The following is a 17432-nucleotide window of genomic DNA, read 5'->3' as shown; positions in this document are numbered from 1 at the left end:
TTTATTTAGATAGGGAGGCATGTTGAATGAGTCAGGAGGCCTAGAACTGGAGTCTACTCCAGCTGGTACAATAACCACCTCCCCTTTCAGCTCCCAAAAGAGATATCCAGACACAGACTTTATGATTATTATATTTTTTTCATTGCCAGTGCTGCTCAGCCCTCAGCATAACTTCACAGTTTTCATGAAATAAACAGTGACTATATAAAATTCCACCTTTCTGAAACTGAAATTCGAGCTCAGGTGAAAGTTTCTTCTTTCCCAAGAAGCTGAGCCTGTATTCCAGCAAGAGAGACAAGGTTCTCCAAGTGAGGGGAGCTGTACCTGGGTCCTGCCTACAAGTCACAGCAACACCAGCTCACATTAGGGGCCTCAACGGACAGAAGTCAAAAGTCTTAAGACAGTGGGTGACCCAGATGGCCATAGAGTTCAGGCCTACGATGCTGAAACACAGGCAGATGTTGGCGCAACCGTCGCAGATAATTGAGGTCAATTCGGGCAAGGCAGAGGCCTGGTCCTTCAGAGCAGCGGGCCACCACTGTTCCCCAGGGATCTACCACCATGCTATGACCATAACTTGCTCTTTTCTCATGGTGGCGTCCACACTGTGCTGCCGCCACTACGTAGCACTGGCTTTCTATGGCACGGGCCCGCAGCAACACCTGGGGGTGGAGGAGATAGGCGTTCACTTAAGTACAGGTAGCAGCTAGTAGGGAAGTGATAGGCCATGGACATTACAGGCCAATCTACCCACTGTGACCATTCTGATAATTGCCTATGAATGATTTACTATGTTAACTTCTGAGAGGCAACAATCTGGGGAAATGAATTTTCCCACTAGGTAGGAAGGAGAAGAAAATCTTTTAACTGGTAGAGCCAAGGAAGGAGAATGAGGTAAAGAGAAGGCCCTTATGTTCTAAAGGTGTCCTCTTACCTCCCAATGGGCTGGGCCTGTAACAGATCCAAAGGCTGAAGGGTAGGTAAGTATTTCTGCTCCAGCCTGAACCAATGCCAGAGAGAGTTCAGGGAATCGCATGTCATAGCAGATAGCTAGACCAATCTGGAATGAAAACAGCCTATTTAGGCCCAGCCCTGTTTGTCACAGCATCTGGTCATAACCCTGCTACTCCACTCCGTAGGGCTTTCTATCCTCTACTACCACTTCAAAATATTCCTATTCCCCTCCCTCTTTTTCCTCTCCCACCCTCATCCTTTCACAACTCCCACCTTGCCTGCTGGTGTGCTGACAGGAGACTCAAGACTGGGCCCAGGTATGGTAGAGTTGCTTTCATGCATAGGCCCCTGCCCTGGAATCTCTACATCACACAGATGCGTCTTCCTATACGTGGCCACTACTGACCCTTGAGTAAGAGGAAGAAAGAGTACTCAGTGCTGGTGCTCTAGAAGCCCAGCTTAGTTCCTCTCCTCCCAAAGAGGAGATAGCTTATAGGCTAGGAACAGAAATACAAACACCCTTAAAACCCTTGGCCAAGGAAACAGAGTTGAGAAACAACACAGAATTCTGGAGAATCTTAGGTAGAAGAGCCTGAGAAGAGGCAGGCTCAAGAGTCTCACCCTTGTTGTTCAGAATCACATGACAATTGTAGATTTTCTGAGTCTGCTCCCAGTCTTGGCCACGCTCATGGAAACCACCCAAGGACAGCCAGAGTCCACATTCCCTGAGGGGGAGGGGACACTGACAACTCTTCTCAAGGCTCTACCCTCATATCTGGCAATCCTGGGACATTACCCAGGAAGAAACTACCTCTCCCTCCCCCTTTCCCTGATACCTGGCAAGCTGGGTATATTCTCCCAAAAGGTTCCCACCCAGTGGCTCAGACAGGTGAAGCGTCTCTTCAGGGTTCCGTGCAATGAAGTCAAATGCCTCAGGCAGGAAAGCCAGGCAAGCGCCCAGTCTGGCAGCCTCCCGAATCAGCTCAGCACATGTTAGAAAGTTCTGCTCCTTGTCTGGTGTCGATGTTACCTGGCACACAGCGACCAGGGGTAGTTCCCAGGAGGAAGAGGAGACAGACATGGCTCTGAGTCTGTGAATGGCACAGGCAGAACTCAGACTGACTAGCATGGGGAAACCCAAGTTTAATGATAAGAGGCTAAAATGGGGAGGGAGGAAGGCTGGACTTTCCTTTGAATCTGCTCTTACAGGGCACAGTGACCCATGGCACAATGACCCACTGATAAAATGTTCTGTGATGGTTGGCACCCCAGTGTTTCCCACCATCCGTACATTGAACAAACATTTATTGAGCATCTACTATGTGCCAGGCACTGAGAACACAACAAAACATGTTACCTGGGCTGAGCACAAAGTACTGAGAGTCGAGGTATCCGGAGTCCAGGACACAAAAGAAGGGACAGGAGCTGGTGAGGAGGCCTGATGATGAAGCCCAACCTGAAGAAGGTGAGAAATCAGGACACCAACCCCACTCTAAAGCAATAAATTTCTAAGATCCTCTGACTTCTCTCTTCATGCTGTGAAGCTGAATCAGGGCCCCGCCTGTAAAACCCCCCAAGTCTTCAAAACACTCTGTACCATAAGTAATTATGGGCTACCGGAAGAGCTCATAAAGTGGGAAGATGGAGGAAAGGGCTTTGATCTCACATTAAATTGAAGCCTCCTTCCTCAGTCAAATGTTTCCGCAGTTCACAAGTCATCTCCAAGATACTTCCTTGGTTTTCCCAGCCTCTGTTCTTGACTGTGCACCTGCACAGTTTTATTGACGCAGGGCATATTTCCCCCACCAGAGTCTCTGAGGGGAAGTTCACCCTCCCTCGTTCCTCATCAGCCAGGGCCCAACCCGCGCCCTACTCTCCAGTTAACCCGTCCTTCCCCGCCTCTCCCACGGGCAGCGTCTCTGTTGCACAAGTTAAAGCATGGCAGGTGAGAGTCACCGCGGCGGTTGGGATAGGTAGTAGGTCCTACATGAAGATACGGCCAAAACGATTCGTAGGATCCGAACCGAAGAGCGACCTGGAGGTGGGGGCGCCGGGGGCGAGAGGGCGGTAACTGCGAGACCGGACGTGACGCAGGGCGAGTGGGCTGAGCTACGCAGGCCGGAAGCCCAGCAGGCGGTGAAGATGGCGGAGAATAGCGGTCGCACCGGGAAGAACAGCGGGAGCAGCGCGGTGAAGGGGACGGTGTCAGCAGAGCAGGTGGGGAGCAGGGAACGCGAAGGAGGGCAACCCGGCTGGGTCCGGAGTCGATGTGAGAACAGGGGGGAAGCCTGTGGCTTCCTTTACACACCTTTACTCCAGTCCCACATTTGTGTGGCCATCCAGAGAGGGGAGGGTCCTTGGAGAAGCTAGCCGAGCCCCCGGGGAGAGAGTAGGCGGATTGGTAGTTGAAAGCCACGCCCCCTCGGGGTGTTGAGTGATCCTGGGGGATAGAAAAGCTCTGAGAAGCAGTGTCTGGGAGGATGCGCAAGTCTGAGGAAAGATGGGTGGTCACTTTCCCTATTTTCCTCCGCACCTTCAAACAGGGTATGGCTGGGCAAGGCAGCTCCTAACGAACCCCAGGGGATTAGTCAATGGCTGGGAGTGTAGTCTGTTACTGGACCCTGAAACCACGTTGAAAATCGTCATCGCTCTGCAGAGACACGTGATTCACATACTCGAACAGTCTAGTGTTTCATACTATTTTGATTCGGGAGTCATTACTTGATTGAATTTTTTTTAGAGACCAGAAATCCTTTACTAAAAATCCGAGCATGCATTTCCCCTAGTGCCTAGCACCGGGAAACGTTTGATAAATTAATCAGAAAAGCCCCTTGTGGCTTGTGAACCATGGTTTGCTAATAGTGGGGCTAGTGTTTACTAGGGGTGGGAAGAAACCTGCGTAATAGGGAAACGTAGTCAAAACAACAGCTTTTTTTTTTTTTTGCGGTACGCGGGCCTCTCACTGTTGTGGCCTCTCCCGTTGCGGAGCACAGGCTCCAGACGCGCAGGCTCAGCGGCCATGGCTCACAGGCCCAGCCGCTCCGCGGCATGTGGCATCTTCCCGGACCGGGGCACGAACCCGCGTCCCCTGCATCGGCAGGCGGACTCTCAATCACTGCGCCACCAGGGAAGCCCACAACAGCTTTTTAAATTATAGTTTCATTTATCAGTTATTTGTTGAACAGTTACTATAGGCAGCGGTATTTGCATAAAGATCTTTAAAACTGACCCCTACAGTCAAAGAGCTTATAGTCTGGTGAGAAAAATATGACATACAAAATGCTTATGTGAGGCAGAAATATATCTAAGAGAGATATGAAGTGCTATGGAATTTGGGGGAGGAAAGAAGAGTTTCTGACTTAGGGGGAAAAAGGCAAGGGAGAAGGAACTTAATACTTTTTGAGGGTCTGCCATGTGTCAGACATTCTGCTGGGTACAGGGAAAAAGATAAATGAAATAGACCTTGTTTTCAAGTTAACACACAGACTCATTTGAGAAAAGACAAACCAGGTTTTTTTTTGAATTTTATTTTTTATACCGCAGGTTCTTATTAGTTATCTATTTTATACATATTAGTGTATATATGTCAATCCCAATCTCCCAGTTTATCCCACCACCACCCCTCCCCTGCTACTTTCCCCTCTAGGTGTCCATACATTTGTTTCTCTACATCTGTGTCTCTATTTCTGCCCTGCAAACAGGTTCATCTGTACTATTTTTCTAGGTTCCACATATATGCGTCAATATACGATATTTGTTTTTCTCTTTCTGACTTACTTCACTCTGTATGACAATCTGTAGATCCATCCACGTCTCTACAAATGACCCAGTTTCGTTTCTTTTTATGGCTGAGTAATATTCTATTGTATATATGTACCACATCTCCTTTATCCATTCATCTGTTGATGGGCATTTAGGTTGCTTGCATGACCTGGCTATTGTAAATAGTGCTGCAATGAACATTGGGGTGCATGTGTCTTTTTGAATTATGGTTTTCTCAGGGTATATGCCCAGTAGTGGGATTGCTGAGTGGTATGGTAGTTCTATTTTTAGTTTTTTAAGGAACCTCCATACTGTTCTCCATAGTGGCTGTATCAGTTTACATGCCCACCAACAGTGCAAGAGGGTTCCCTTTTCTCCACACCCTCTCCACCATCTGTTGTTTGTAGATTTTCTGATGATGCCCATTCTAACTGCTGTGAGGTGATACTTCATTGTAGTTTTGATTTGCATTTCTCTAATAATTAGTAATGTTGAGCAGCTAGCCTTTCATGTACTTCTTGGCCATCTGTATGTCTTCTTTGGAGAAATGTCTATTTAGGCCTTCTGCCCATTTTTTGATTAGGTTGCCAAACAGTAGCGGGCCTCTCACTGTCGTGGCCTCTCCCGTTGCGGAGCACAGGCTCCGGACGCGCAGGCCCAGTGGCCATGGCTCACGGGCCCAGCCGCTTCGCGGCATGTGGGATCTTCCCGGACCGGGGCACGAACCCGTGTCCCCTGCATCTGCAGGCGGACTCTCAACAACTGCGCCACCAGGGAAGCCCGAAACAGTAAGTTTTATAATGTTCCTCACGGGCCTTCTTAATGGCAGCTAGAGGAGGGACCTTTAACTAAGCAGGAGATTATGAGATTGGGGGGTGGGTGGGAAGGGGAAGTGTGGTATAGTGGGGTGGCTAAGAGTGTAATGAGTGCACTGGGTTCAGATAGATCTGTATTTGAATCACATTTCTACTTTTTACTACCTATATATGACCTCCCATGAGTTACTTCTTTTGGTCTTCTCCTTCTGTGGAAACCTAATGGTGCTTACTTCACTGTATTTCAATTATTAGGCTAGACAACGCATACAAAGTGTTTTGCACAGTGATTGGAATATATTACGTGCTTAATAAGTGTTAATTACTTTGTTTTGTAAAAGTGACAATCCTTCAGCTCAGTTCTAAAGGATGAGAGAAGTTAGTCAAGCAAAGAAGGAAATGGAGGATTTTCTAGGTAGAGGGAACAATGTGTTTAAAAACACTGTGGCATGAAACTGCCTGACATGTTTGGGATGCGGGTGGACTTAAAGTTTGGGATGGACTGCAAGACTTGAAAGTGGAGAAAAAGAGATAAAAGAGGAATCTAGGATGTCCCTCAGGTTTCTGTTTTTGATGGTGCCACAGGGAATGTAGGAAGATGCACAGCTTTGGGGAGAAAACAAGTTTGAATTTGGGTTTCTTGTGGGATATCCAGGTAGAGACATTTAGTAGGTGGTTTGATTTATAATCTTGAGTTACAGAAAGAAATCTGAGCTGGAGATACAGATTAGAGAATTATAAGTTTATGGATGGTAGACAAAGCCATGGCTGTGGATGAAATCACCTACAGTTTGTACAGAAAGTGAAAAAAGAAGTAGAACAGGAGTGAAACCAATAGTTAAGGGGTGGTAGAGAAAAAGAAGCTCTCAAAAGAGACTTTAGAATTGTGGTAATTGAGTTCTGAGGCTTTCCTTGCTTAACATTCTCTGGCCTTTGTTTGTGTTCCAGAGAGAACACTGGGTAAAAAATATTATACTTATCACTGGTGCAAATTTGACCCATATAGACAAGATGGAGGCAAGTGGCACATTGTGCTAGGCACTTTACTTGTTTTATCTTGTTACTTAATTACTGCCATTTGAAGTAGCAGTATTGTCCTCAAGATGTTTGAGTTTCAGAGGCTTTAGCTAACTTACCCAGAGTCAGTAACTGGGAGAGCAGGGCTTTTAATGGAGGGGCTTGAGCATCAGACAGACCTATTTTTTATACCATAATCCTATTAGAGATATATGAGCTGAGCCTGAAGGATTGTATAAATTTGAACAGGTGGCAGTAGAAATAGAATATAGGGAATAGGGTAAGAAGAGATCTGAGGAAAGCATAGATTGACATGAAGTGCAGTGACTAGTTTAGCTAAATCATGAGTTATAAGTTAGAAAGATATAGTCCTTAAAGCAAGCTGAGTCTTTGCATGGCAAAGAATTCAGGACTTTTTAATGTAAGCAGTGAGGGAGTCATAGAAGGATATATGTTATACTATTGATTTTTTTTTCTTATTACATAAAATTATACACATTCATTTTAGAAAATGTAGAAAACACAAGAAGTACAAAATAAGAAATAAATTACCCATGATCCTACTTTACCCATGATCCTACTATCCAGAGGTAACTATTCTTACCATTTTGAAATATATCCTTTCAGAGGTTCCCCCCTCCTTTATGTTTTTGTGTATGTGTGTGTAGATGGAAAGAGAGGGCATGTATATTTTACATATTTAATTTTATAAAATTAGTATTATACACTATTTGCTGTTTCATAATCTGCTTTTTTCTCTTAAAAAGAGATTTATTTATTATTTATTTAATTTATTTTAGGCTGCATCGGGTCTTAGTTGTGGCATGCGGGCTCTTTGTTGTGGCATGCAGGCTTCTCTCTAGTTGTGGCATGTGGGTTTTCTCTTCTCTAGTTGTGGCATGCAGCCTCCAGGGCATGTGGGCTGTGTAGTTTGCCACACGTGGTCCCCAGCTGAAGCGCCTGAGCTCAGTAGTTGTGGTGCGCAGGCTTAGTTGCCCCTTGGCATGTGGCATCTCAGTTCCCTGACCAGGGATCTAACCCCCAGCCCCTGCATTATAAGGCAGATTCTTTACCACTGGACCACCAGGAAAGTCCCCATAATCTGCTTTTTAAGCCTAATAGTATATCACGAATATTTTTCTATGTCACCCAAGTGCTAAAAGAATTAAATTAGCAACAAGGTATAGTATGGATTTGGAGAGTCCAAAAATGGGGAGATAATTTAGAAGACTTTTGCAGTAGTTCAGACAAGAGGTAATGAAGGCCTCAACTAGGGTGATGTCAGTAAGCCTAAGAAAAATTGCTGAGGTAGAGGCAATAAATTTGGCAGTTGATGGGTTAAGGGTGTGTCCAAAGATGAAACCAGGGTTTCCTACCAGGCTAGAGTCATGTCATTAGCAGAAATAGGGGAGACAAGAAGAGCCATTTAAAATGGAGTAAAAGAAAATTCAGCTTTGAATGACCTGAGTTTAAGGTATCCATAGGACATTTAGGTGGAGTTGTTTTATAATAATAGCAGGCACTATTTATTGACAATCTGTTATATGCTGGATATTGTCCTAAGTCCTTGATGTAATTAATGAATCCTCTCAACATCCTATGAGGCGGCGGATATCTCCATTTTTTTTGAAAAAACTTAGATTAAAAAAAGAAGTAACCAAAAAAAAAAAAAGTAACTTGGGAATTCCCTGGCGGTCCAGTGGTTAGGACTCAGTGCTTTCTCTGCCATGGCCCAGGTTCAGTCCCTGGTTGGGGAACTAAGATCCTGCAAGCCTCATGGCCTGGCCAAAAAAATAAAGTGAATTGGGAGGTGAGGAAGTGGAGGCAGTGCATGTAGACTAGTCCTAAAATATTTGATGAAGAGAAGGGATGAGAATCATCATTTGACGATGATCAAATCATCATTTGATAAGGTCGAAGAAATTTTTAGAGTTGAGTATGTCAGAAAAGGGGGCACTGAACTGAAAAGAAGATATTTAGTGCAGCAATAGCCCAGAAGATGCTTTTCCAGATGCATCCAGTCATAATTCTCTACCTCTTTTATTCTTCCATTGAACCCGATAAGAGGAAATATCATGTAGATAAGAAGACCAAAGGACCTTTTGGGGATAAATGTAATGATTGTAGATTTTCCCCAAAGTTATCAAAATTATATGGTATTAATTAAACAAAAAAGAAAGAAAAGAAAACCAAAATAAATCAAGTGGAAATAGTTTGACTTTTTTTTTTACAGTTGTGTGTGAACTTTTAAAAATTTAACTTGTTTATCTTATTTATTTTATTTTTGGCTGCATTGGGTCTTTGTTGCTGCATGCGGGCTTTCTCTAGTTGCAGTGAGAGGGGGCTGCTCTTCGTTGCAGTGCCCAGGCTTCTCATTGCGGTGGCTTCTATTGTTAAAGAGCACAGACTCCAGGTGCACAGTCTTCAGTAGTTGTGGCTTGCAGGTTCTAGATCGCAGGCTCAGTAGTTGTGGCGCACGGGCTTAGTTGCTCCGCGGCATGTGGGATCTTCCCGGACCATGGATCAAACCTGCGTCCCTTGCATTGGCAGGCAGATTCTTAACCACTGCGCCACCAGGGAAGCCTGTTTGTTTGTTTTAGAATTAAATGAAATAAAGAGTCTAGCACAGGACTTCCCTGGTGGTGCAGCAAGGAAGACCCAACGCAGCCAAAAAAAAAAGTCTAGCACAGTACCTGGCACATAGTAGTGCTCCTTTACTATGCAAACTGTGGAAGGAAGGCAGGTTCTTGTAGGATTATGAAAGATATAGATTTTTTTTTTTTTTTTTTTTCGGTACGCGGGCCTCTCACTGTTGTGGCCTCTCCTGTTGCGCAGCATAGGCTTCGGATGCACAGGCTCAGCGGCCATGACTCACGGGTCCAGCTGCTCTGCGGCATGTGGGATCTTCCCGGACCGGGGCACGAACCCGTGTCCCCTGCATTGGCAGGCGGACTCTCAACCACTGCGCCACCAGGGAAGCCCAGATACAGATATTTTAAAAGAGGTTGTATTTGCATATTTTAAATTTCCAAAGAAGATAACAATAAAGATTAGAAGGCAGGATGCATGGTGGAAAATAAGGAACACAATACATGAAAATAGAAAAAGTTTTCTATCAAAAAATATAAGGAATTTCTATACGCTTACATGTGAGCCCATAGAAAGAGTTAACATGGGAGTTGGGGATGGCAAGAACTGCTTCCTAGAAGAATCTAAGTTGAAACCTGAAGAAAGAATTAGAGTTAGGGGGTGGCACAGTGGTTGAGAATCCGCCTGCCAATGCAGGGGACACAGGTTCCATCCCTGGTCCAGGAAGATCCCACAGGCCACGGAGTGACTAAGCCCGTGAGGCACAACTACTGAGCCCGCTCACCACAACTAAAGCCCATGTGCCTAGAGCCTGTGCTCCACAACAAGAGAAACCACCACAATAAGAAGCCCGTGCACCACAACGAAGAGTAGCCCCTGCTCGCTGCAACTAGAGAAAAGCCCTCATGCAGCAAGGAAGATCCAATGCAGCCAAAAAAAGCCTAACACTTAAAAAAAAAAGTTTAAAAAAAAAGAATTAGAGTTAGGCAGAGAAAAATGCAATGAGAGAGGTTTGGGTAAGTGTGCCAGGTAGGGTGTGGATTCTATGCAAATACCTGAAGGCAAATGAATAGGAACTACAAGTGGTTCTACTGGGCAATAGTGCTGACTGTAAGAGGTGGGAGAAGGACTGATTGGGAGAGGTCAGTAAGGACCAGGTCTTATAGGACTTTTTTCTGCTGTCTTCAGGAGCTTGGATTTTATCCCATGAGCAGTGGGAACCATTGAAGGTTTAGGCATAGGAATAATATGGTTAGATTTAAATTTAAGGTTACTTGTGCTGAAGTGCAGGGAGTGGATTGAAGGGGGCCGATCTGGAGGCAAGTGTGGAACTCGGCTAGGAAGCTCCAGTAGTACAGGTGAGACATGATAGTGGATGGATTTGAGGTATTTAGTATTAATAGATATGATTTAGAGATTAATTGGGTGTGGATAGTGAGTTGAGGATGATTCCAAGGTTTCTGGAATTAAGATCTCTTCCTGCTCTAAAAATTATTAAATTAACAAAGATAATATAAGCTACCATTAGGTACAATCATGACATTACTGGTAGCACTGTAAATCATCTGGTCATCTTGGAGAACTTTATAGCAACATGCAGTAGAAACTATAATAATGTTAATACCCTTTTGACTCATTAATCTTACTTTGGGGAATATGATTCAAGAGAAACGGCTGTAAAATTTTTGTACTATTTGTCTAGATATTTAAAATCAATGCTATTTATTACAGAAGAATTGGAAATAACCTAAATCTCCCAACAAGAGAAGAATAGTTAGCTTTAAAAAATATATCAATAGGGTGTAAATGCTGTATAGGCCTTAAAAATTAGAAAACCATGTTCTGTGGGTGAACAGATAAAATGTCACACACACACACACAGAGGAGAATATTATTCACCTGTAAAAAAGAAAGATTCTGCTATTTGTGACAAAATGGAGGAAACCTGAGGGCATTAGGTTAAGTGAAAATAAGTCAATGAAAGACAAATACTGTATGATCTCACTTATATGTGGAATAAAAACCAAAAACTGAACTCATAGAAACAGATTGGTGGTTGCTTGGAGGGGGAGGTGGGGGAATGATTAGAGGGGGTGAAAGGGTACAAACTTGGAGTTATAAGATGAACAAATTCTGGGGATCTAATGTATAGCATGGTGACTATGGTTAGCAGTACTGTACTGTATACTTGAAAGTTGGTATGAGAATAGATCTTTTTTTAAAAAAAAAAAAATATTTATTTTATTTATTTATTTTTGGCTGCACTGTTTCCTCATTGCTGCATGGGCTTTCCCTGGTTGTGGCAAATAGGGGCTACTCTTCCTTGCAGTGCATGGGCTTCTCATTGTGGTGGCTTCTCTTGTTGTGGAGCACGGCCTCCAGGCGTGTGGGCTTCAGTAGTTGTGCCTCACGGACTCTAGAGCGCAGGCTCAGTAGTTGTGGCACAAGGGCTTAGTTGCTCTGAGGCATGTGGGATCTTCCCGGACCAGGGCTCAAACCCATGTCTCCTGCATTGGCAGGCGGATTCTTACCACTGCGCCACCAGGGAAGCCCCGATAATAGATCTTAAAAGTTCTCATCACAAACAGTAACTGTGAGGTGATGGATATATTAACTAACATTATTGTGGTAATCATTTCCATATATATATAAAATCATAATGTATACCTTAAACTTATACAATGCTATATTTCAGTTATATCTTTTTAATATAAATTTATTCATTTATTTATTTATTTTTGGCTGCATTGGGTTTTGTTTCTGTGTGCAGGCTTTCTCTAGTTGCGGCAAGCGGGGGCTACTCTTTGTTGTGGTGCATGGGCTTCTCATTGCGGTGGCTTCTCGTTGCGGAGCATGGGCTCTAGGCACGTGGGCTTCAGTAGTTGTGGCACTCGGGCTCAGTAGTTGTGGCTCGCAGGCTCTAGAGTGCAGGCTCAGTAGTTGCGGCACACGGGATTAGTTGCTCTGTGGCATGTGGGATCTTCCCAGAACAGGGCTTGAACCCGTGTCCCCTGCATTGGCAAGTGGATTCTTTTTTTTTTAACATCTTTACTGGAGTATAATTGCTTTACATTGTTGTGTTAGTTTCTGCTGTATAACCAAGTGAATCAGCTATACATATACATATTTCCCCATATCCCCTCCCTCTTGAGCTTCCCTCCCACCCTCTCTATATCTCACCCCTCTAGGTGGTCACAAAGCACAGAGCTGATCTCTCTTTGCTATTCGGCTGCTTCCCACTAGCTATCTGTTTTACATTTGGTAGTGTATATATGTCAGTGCCACTCTCTCACTTCGTTCCAGCTTACCCTTCCCCCTCCCCGTGTCCTCAAGTCCATTCTCTCGTGTCCTCAAGTCCATTCTCTATGTCTGACAGGCAGATTCTTAATCACTGGGAACAACAACAACAAAAAGATGATCGTGTCCTGTGTAAAATTATTTGTACATGCCAAATATGAAAATGTAAAGAGCTCTGCATAGTTGTAAGGCTTGAAGTTACTTTAGAATAGGAAAAATAGGGAATTCCCTGGCAGTCCAGTGGTTAGGACTCCATGCTTCCACTGCAGGGGTCATGGGTTCCATCCCTGGTCGGGGAAACTAAGATCCCACATGCTGTGCCGCACTGCCAAAAGAAAAAAAAGGAAGAATAGTTGCTATTTTAATTGGATTCTTTTTCATCAGGGATGTTTATATGTTAGATGATTTAATAGGGTTGAGAGAGTCAACAGTGACCTGGCCATCCCTACTCATGTCAGACTGCTTTAGGAGAACACGAAATAAGGGAAAGGGAAGGAAAATTAGGTCAAGCCATAGGGGAGAAAACCACTAGTAAGTTGTATTTTAGGAGGAAGAATGTGGGAATAGAGCACAGCCTCTCTGTCTTCATTACCTGGCAGACCTCAGAGATGGCAGGTTAATATCAGCTTATTTTGCGTTTAACTAAAAGTTAGTTGTCAGTTAGCTGCTAAGAGATTTCATTTCCTTCAAGTGCATCAGTGGCTGAAATTTTCCATAACAACTGTGGATAACTCATACACTTAGATATATTTACTTTAGTTTGGTGTTGTAATAAACTCTATAACTGGACCAAGAGGAAATACGGGTTGTTAATTAGCAAAAGTATTTGAAGAAAAGTTGGAATTAAAATATTTTTGCCTGTAGTTGTGTTAAATTGGTGGTTGAAAGTAGATTCCTACTAATTACTAAGGAAAATAAGTTCAGGCCTCAGAAATTTTAGACATTTAAGCTGAGTTCATTAATGTGTGTTAAATATGACATACATGCAGAAGAGTGGATGTCATCTGGGTGCTAGGAGAACATCTAGAGTCTAGTTTAGTTGTGGAATTTTCTTAGAGGAAAGTATTTTGATCTGTAACATTGACAGTGGAGAAAATGCTAATTATAAATGGAAGTTTTGATATAGACAATGAAGGTGAAGGAAAAACAGCTTGTAGATGAGTGAGATTTCCAAGGCGTTTGCTGAAATGAGTGGATGAAGCAGATTGAGATGAAAGGATGATGGATGAGAGAAGGAAACAAGTTGCTGAATGACAAGTTCCTAGTCAAATTTATTCCTTCATTTATTGGGCAGTAGAAGGGCTGTAGGGGTGGTGCAGGACAGTCATTTGGATTTTATTAGCAGTATATGAATCTTGCAGAGAGAAAGAGCTAGAGATAAGGAATCCTAGTAAAGATGAGTGGTTTAGTCAATTGTTATATTAGCTGTGTATGAATCTTGCGGAGAGAAAGAGCTAGAGATAAGGGATCCTAGTAAAGATGAGTGGTTAGTCATTGTTATATTACTGTGTATGAATCTTGCTGAGAGAAAGAGCTAGAGATAAGGGATCCTAGTAAAGATGAGGTGGTTAGTCAGTGATGGCAATGAGACTAGAGATGATGTAAATGAGAGTGAGAGATTTGGCAGTGGTTTGAATGAATGGGCTCACTGCTCTCAGTGGACCAGGAGGGTCCAAGGTACACTTTGGGTTTGGAGAGGTCATAATAGTAATTAATGCACTTCACTGCTTACAAAGCCGTTTCACATTGATTCATTCATGTGATACAACAGCCCTATGAAGTAGGTATCATCTGCCTTTTACAGGTGAGAAAACTAAGGCTCAGAGAGATTAACCCAGTGGTTCTCAGTTCTGGCTGCACATCAGAATTTCATGGGAGATCATTTTTTATTTATTTATTTATTTGCAGTACGCGGGCCTCTCACCGCTGCAGCCTCTCCCGCTGCGGAGCACAGGCTCCGGACGCGCAGGCTCAGTGGCCATGGCTCACGGGCCCAGCCGCTCCGCGGCATGTGGGATCTTCCCGGACCGGGGCACGAACCCATGTCCCCTGCATCGGCAGGCAGACTCTCAACCACTGCGCCACCAGGGAAGCCCAGAGATCTTTTTTTAAATACTGAGGCCTGGGCCTCATTCCCAGTGATTGTGTAATTGTTCTGAGGCTCCACTATTCACATTTTAAAAATGGTCCCCTGATGATTCTAATGTGTAGCCAGGGTTGAATGAACAGGGCTTAAAGTCTGTCAGAGTTCATAAAGCCAATATGTGGCAGAGACAAAACTTGAAACCTGGTCTTTTGTCTTTCATCTGATATTTCTTTCCAAATACAGTCATCAGAGCCCTATACTAGAAGTGATGCTGGTGGTGGTATTAGTACCCTGTCTGATTTTCACACTGTTTAATTCTCTGCTCAGTTTCTGGGGAACAAGAAGCTGGTGGTAATCACTTCTCTGGGCTTTTATGTGTGTTATTATGCTTCTTTTGTTCCACTCCCCAACCCACCCCCACCCCCCAGTTTCTCATCCTTCATGCTTCAGTTAAGGCATTATGTCTCAGGAAGCCTGTATCAGCTAGGGTTTAGAGGCTACAGATGCAGGCTTTGGGCAACTTATTTATTATTTTTTTTAAAAGAGTGTTTTAGAAGGATGGTGGTAGGTCACAGAATTGAACACAGTGAAAAGGAACATTAAACAACTAGGCCACACAGAGTTCAATAACTAGGGCAGCTTTGGGGATTTCAGGAATAGGAATGGAGGATCATCTTTATAGGACAACTATAGGTGTCTTAGCTCCAGCTGCCTTCTGTACCTGTTTGTCTCTACCCAAAATTCAATTCCTATAGTATAGAATATAGGTCACTGCCCCTGTGGTCAAAGAGCAAGGGTCCTGTGATTAGTACCCTCACAAGAACCCCAGTGAATTAGGAGGGGCACTTGCCTAATGGGAGGGCTGCTGGGCACACCCAAACAAGAGTTACTCGTTACATGGGACTTCCCTGGTGGCGCAGTGGTTAAGAATCTGCCTGCCAATTCAAGGGACACGGGTTCGGGCCCTGGTCCGGGAAGATCCCACATGTCGCGGAGCAACTAAGCCCATGTGCCACAAGTAATGAAGCCTGCACAACTAGAGCCCGTGCTCCACAACAAGAGAAGCCACCACAATGAAGAGTAGCCCCTGCTCTCCTCAACTAGAGAAAGCCCGCGTGCAGCAACAAAGACCCAACACAGCCATAAATAAATAAATAAATAAAATTTTTTTTAAAAGTTACTCGTTACAAAGCCTTTCCTGACAGCCCTCTTTACCTGCAAGTTTAAGCTCCACTGTAGGTGCTCCAGTAGCTCTCCACCCCCATTCCTATGTAACAAATGCCTAATCCTCACCAAACTAAGTTGCGAGATGGCCTAGCAAATATCTCACACCTAGTAGGCACTCAGTGTTGGGTGAATGGAATTCCAGACAGACTTAATTTAGAAACTGCAAACTGTTCTACTCCTTTTCCAAGATAGGTGTCTACTACTGCATCTTTGTAAAGCCTGCTATCCTATGTTGACCCTCTGCCATTTCCACTGTCCCCTCTCTCACCTTTATCTCTTTCTCACCTTCTTAGGTAATTGCTGGCTTCAACCGCCTTCGGCAGGAACAGCGGGGCCTGGCATCCAAAGCAGCTGAGCTGGAGATGGAGTTGAATGAGCACAGGTGAGGAAGCCAGGAGATGCAAACAACAGGAGAGTTGGATGGGCCCCTTTTTTGGGGGGGCGGGCATTTTGTAAGAGAGGGTTGCAGCAGAGTGGGACTGAATTATCAGATCCTGCCTTGTCCTCCTACCTCAGCCTAGTGATCGATACTCTGAAGGAGGTAGATGAGACCCGCAAGTGCTACCGCATGGTTGGAGGGGTACTGGTGGAGCGGACTGTCAAAGAGGTGCTGCCTGCCTTGGAGAACAACAAGGAGCAGGTGAGCAAGAATCCCTGTGTAGATGCTCTGGGCAACCAAGGAGTAAGGAAAGGGAGGCCAGGGCTTTAGGGAATGTGGGGGAGGAAAGTGTGGGTAGGAACTTGTGTTGAAAGCAGCATAAATAGCCTATTAGCCTATGCTCTTTAGCTATGCTACATCTAACTACTTAGACAAAGGAGTTGCTGACTATGCCTCTTTTCTGGCTGAATTGGGGGAGGGGAGGTGGTTAGAGTGGAGCTTCTCACAGTGTAGTCCATGGCTACGTGCATCCAAATCACCTGGAGGACTAATTAAAAATGCAGCTTCCCGGACCCTCTCCTGTACCCACTGATTCAGAACCTTTGGGGATGGGAGCCATGAAGTGGCATTTTAAAAATAAGCAGCCCAGGTGATTCTATGTATACTACAGTTTATAAACCTTGTTTTTAAGAAAGGAATACTTTTTGTGTCTGGGCTCTACTGTTAATACTTGGTTAAAGTTGAGGTTAGAGGTATCATCACTCGTTCACTTCCCCCAACCAGTCTGTAACAGATGGGGGAAGGGAGTCCTGAAATGCTTACATAATCCCTGTCGTTTGCCCTCTAGATACAGAAGATCATTGAGACACTGGCACAGCAGCTTCAGGCAAAGGGAAAAGAACTAAATGAATTCCGGGAAAAGCACAATATTCGTCTCATGGGGGAAGACGAGAAGCCAGCAGCCAAGGAAAACTCAGAAGGGGCTGGGGCTAAGTCCAGCTCAGCTGGAGTGTTGGTCTCCTAGAGACCAAGGCCTTTGCATTTTTTTCTACCCTGATTCCCACTTCTTCTAATTTCTCTTTATTGTTATTATTTTCTCTGCTATTGTAATTTTGTTTTGTTAATTAAATGTTTTGTTCAGAATGCTTAGCTCTAGCCTGAAGCTTTCACCCAGTATTAGGGGTAGAATTTGCATGGGGCATGGGCAAGAATACGATTTGTGGTTTTGGGTCCATCTGGTTAATGGCTCACAATATCAAACTAGGTCCCATATTTTATCCTTTACCTTGCAAATAAAGATGCATCT

The 17432-nt window shown here is 44.3% G+C and overlaps 2 protein-coding genes across 5 annotated transcripts; one reads left to right on the top strand and one right to left on the bottom strand.

Moving 5' to 3' along the window:
* Positions 1–118: 118 nt before the first annotated feature.
* NIT1 (nitrilase 1) lies at positions 119–3189 on the bottom strand. 4 transcript variants are annotated; one of them, XM_059067324.2, is made up of 7 exons: positions 2911–3189; positions 2312–2410; positions 1791–2045; positions 1576–1679; positions 1228–1361; positions 935–1060; positions 119–662 (listed from the first exon to the last, which is right to left on the bottom strand). In XM_059067324.2, exons 3-7 carry the CDS (start codon positions 2033–2035, stop codon positions 396–398), a joined length of 876 nt encoding a protein of 291 aa, XP_058923307.1. In that variant the 5' UTR covers positions 2036–2045; positions 2312–2410; positions 2911–3189; the 3' UTR covers positions 119–395. The 4 variants fall into 4 exon arrangements, with proteins under 4 accessions (XP_058923307.1, XP_058923283.1, XP_058923291.1 ...); XM_059067300.2 differs by having other exon boundaries at positions 2621–3032; XM_059067308.2 differs by having other exon boundaries at positions 2942–3014.
* On the top strand, positions 2881–17275 carry PFDN2 (prefoldin subunit 2). Its single transcript, XM_059067531.2, has 4 exons — positions 2881–3171; positions 16041–16129; positions 16264–16387; positions 16974–17275. The coding sequence occupies exons 1-4, from the start codon at positions 3097–3099 to the stop codon at positions 17148–17150; spliced, it is 465 nt and encodes a 154-aa protein (XP_058923514.1). The 5' UTR covers positions 2881–3096; the 3' UTR covers positions 17151–17275.
* The last annotated feature ends 157 nt before the right edge of the window (positions 17276–17432 follow it).

Source organism: Kogia breviceps, chromosome 1, assembly GCF_026419965.1.
Source record: "Kogia breviceps isolate mKogBre1 chromosome 1, mKogBre1 haplotype 1, whole genome shotgun sequence".
Classification (NCBI taxonomy): Eukaryota; Metazoa; Chordata; class Mammalia; order Artiodactyla; family Physeteridae; genus Kogia; species Kogia breviceps.
The sequence above is the reverse complement of the archived record's forward strand: the minus strand, read 5'-3'. Positions and strand labels throughout refer to the sequence as shown.

What these genes read in the sequence shown, in the direction of transcription:
- NIT1 (XM_059067300.2), bottom strand. Translation starts at nt 2,673, where the DNA reads ATGACTTGTGAACTGCGGAAACATTTGACTGAGGAAGGAGGCTTCAAT. An exon ending in GAAGGAGGCTTCAATTTAAT is followed by an intron (nt 2,411 to 2,620) that starts GTGAGATCAAAG and finishes CACCTTCTTCAG; the next exon opens with GTTGGGCTTCATCATCAGGC. An exon ending in TGTGATTCTGAACAACAAGG is followed by an intron (nt 1,362 to 1,575) that starts GTGAGACTCTTG and finishes CTCTTACTCAAG; the next exon opens with GGTCAGTAGTGGCCACGTAT.
- PFDN2 (XM_059067531.2), top strand. Translation starts at nt 3,097, where the DNA reads ATGGCGGAGAATAGCGGTCGCACCGGGAAGAACAGCGGGAGCAGCGCG. An exon ending in ATGGAGTTGAATGAGCACAG is followed by an intron (nt 16,130 to 16,263) that starts GTGAGGAAGCCA and finishes CTCCTACCTCAG; the next exon opens with CCTAGTGATCGATACTCTGA. An exon ending in TGGAGAACAACAAGGAGCAG is followed by an intron (nt 16,388 to 16,973) that starts GTGAGCAAGAAT and finishes TTTGCCCTCTAG; the next exon opens with ATACAGAAGATCATTGAGAC.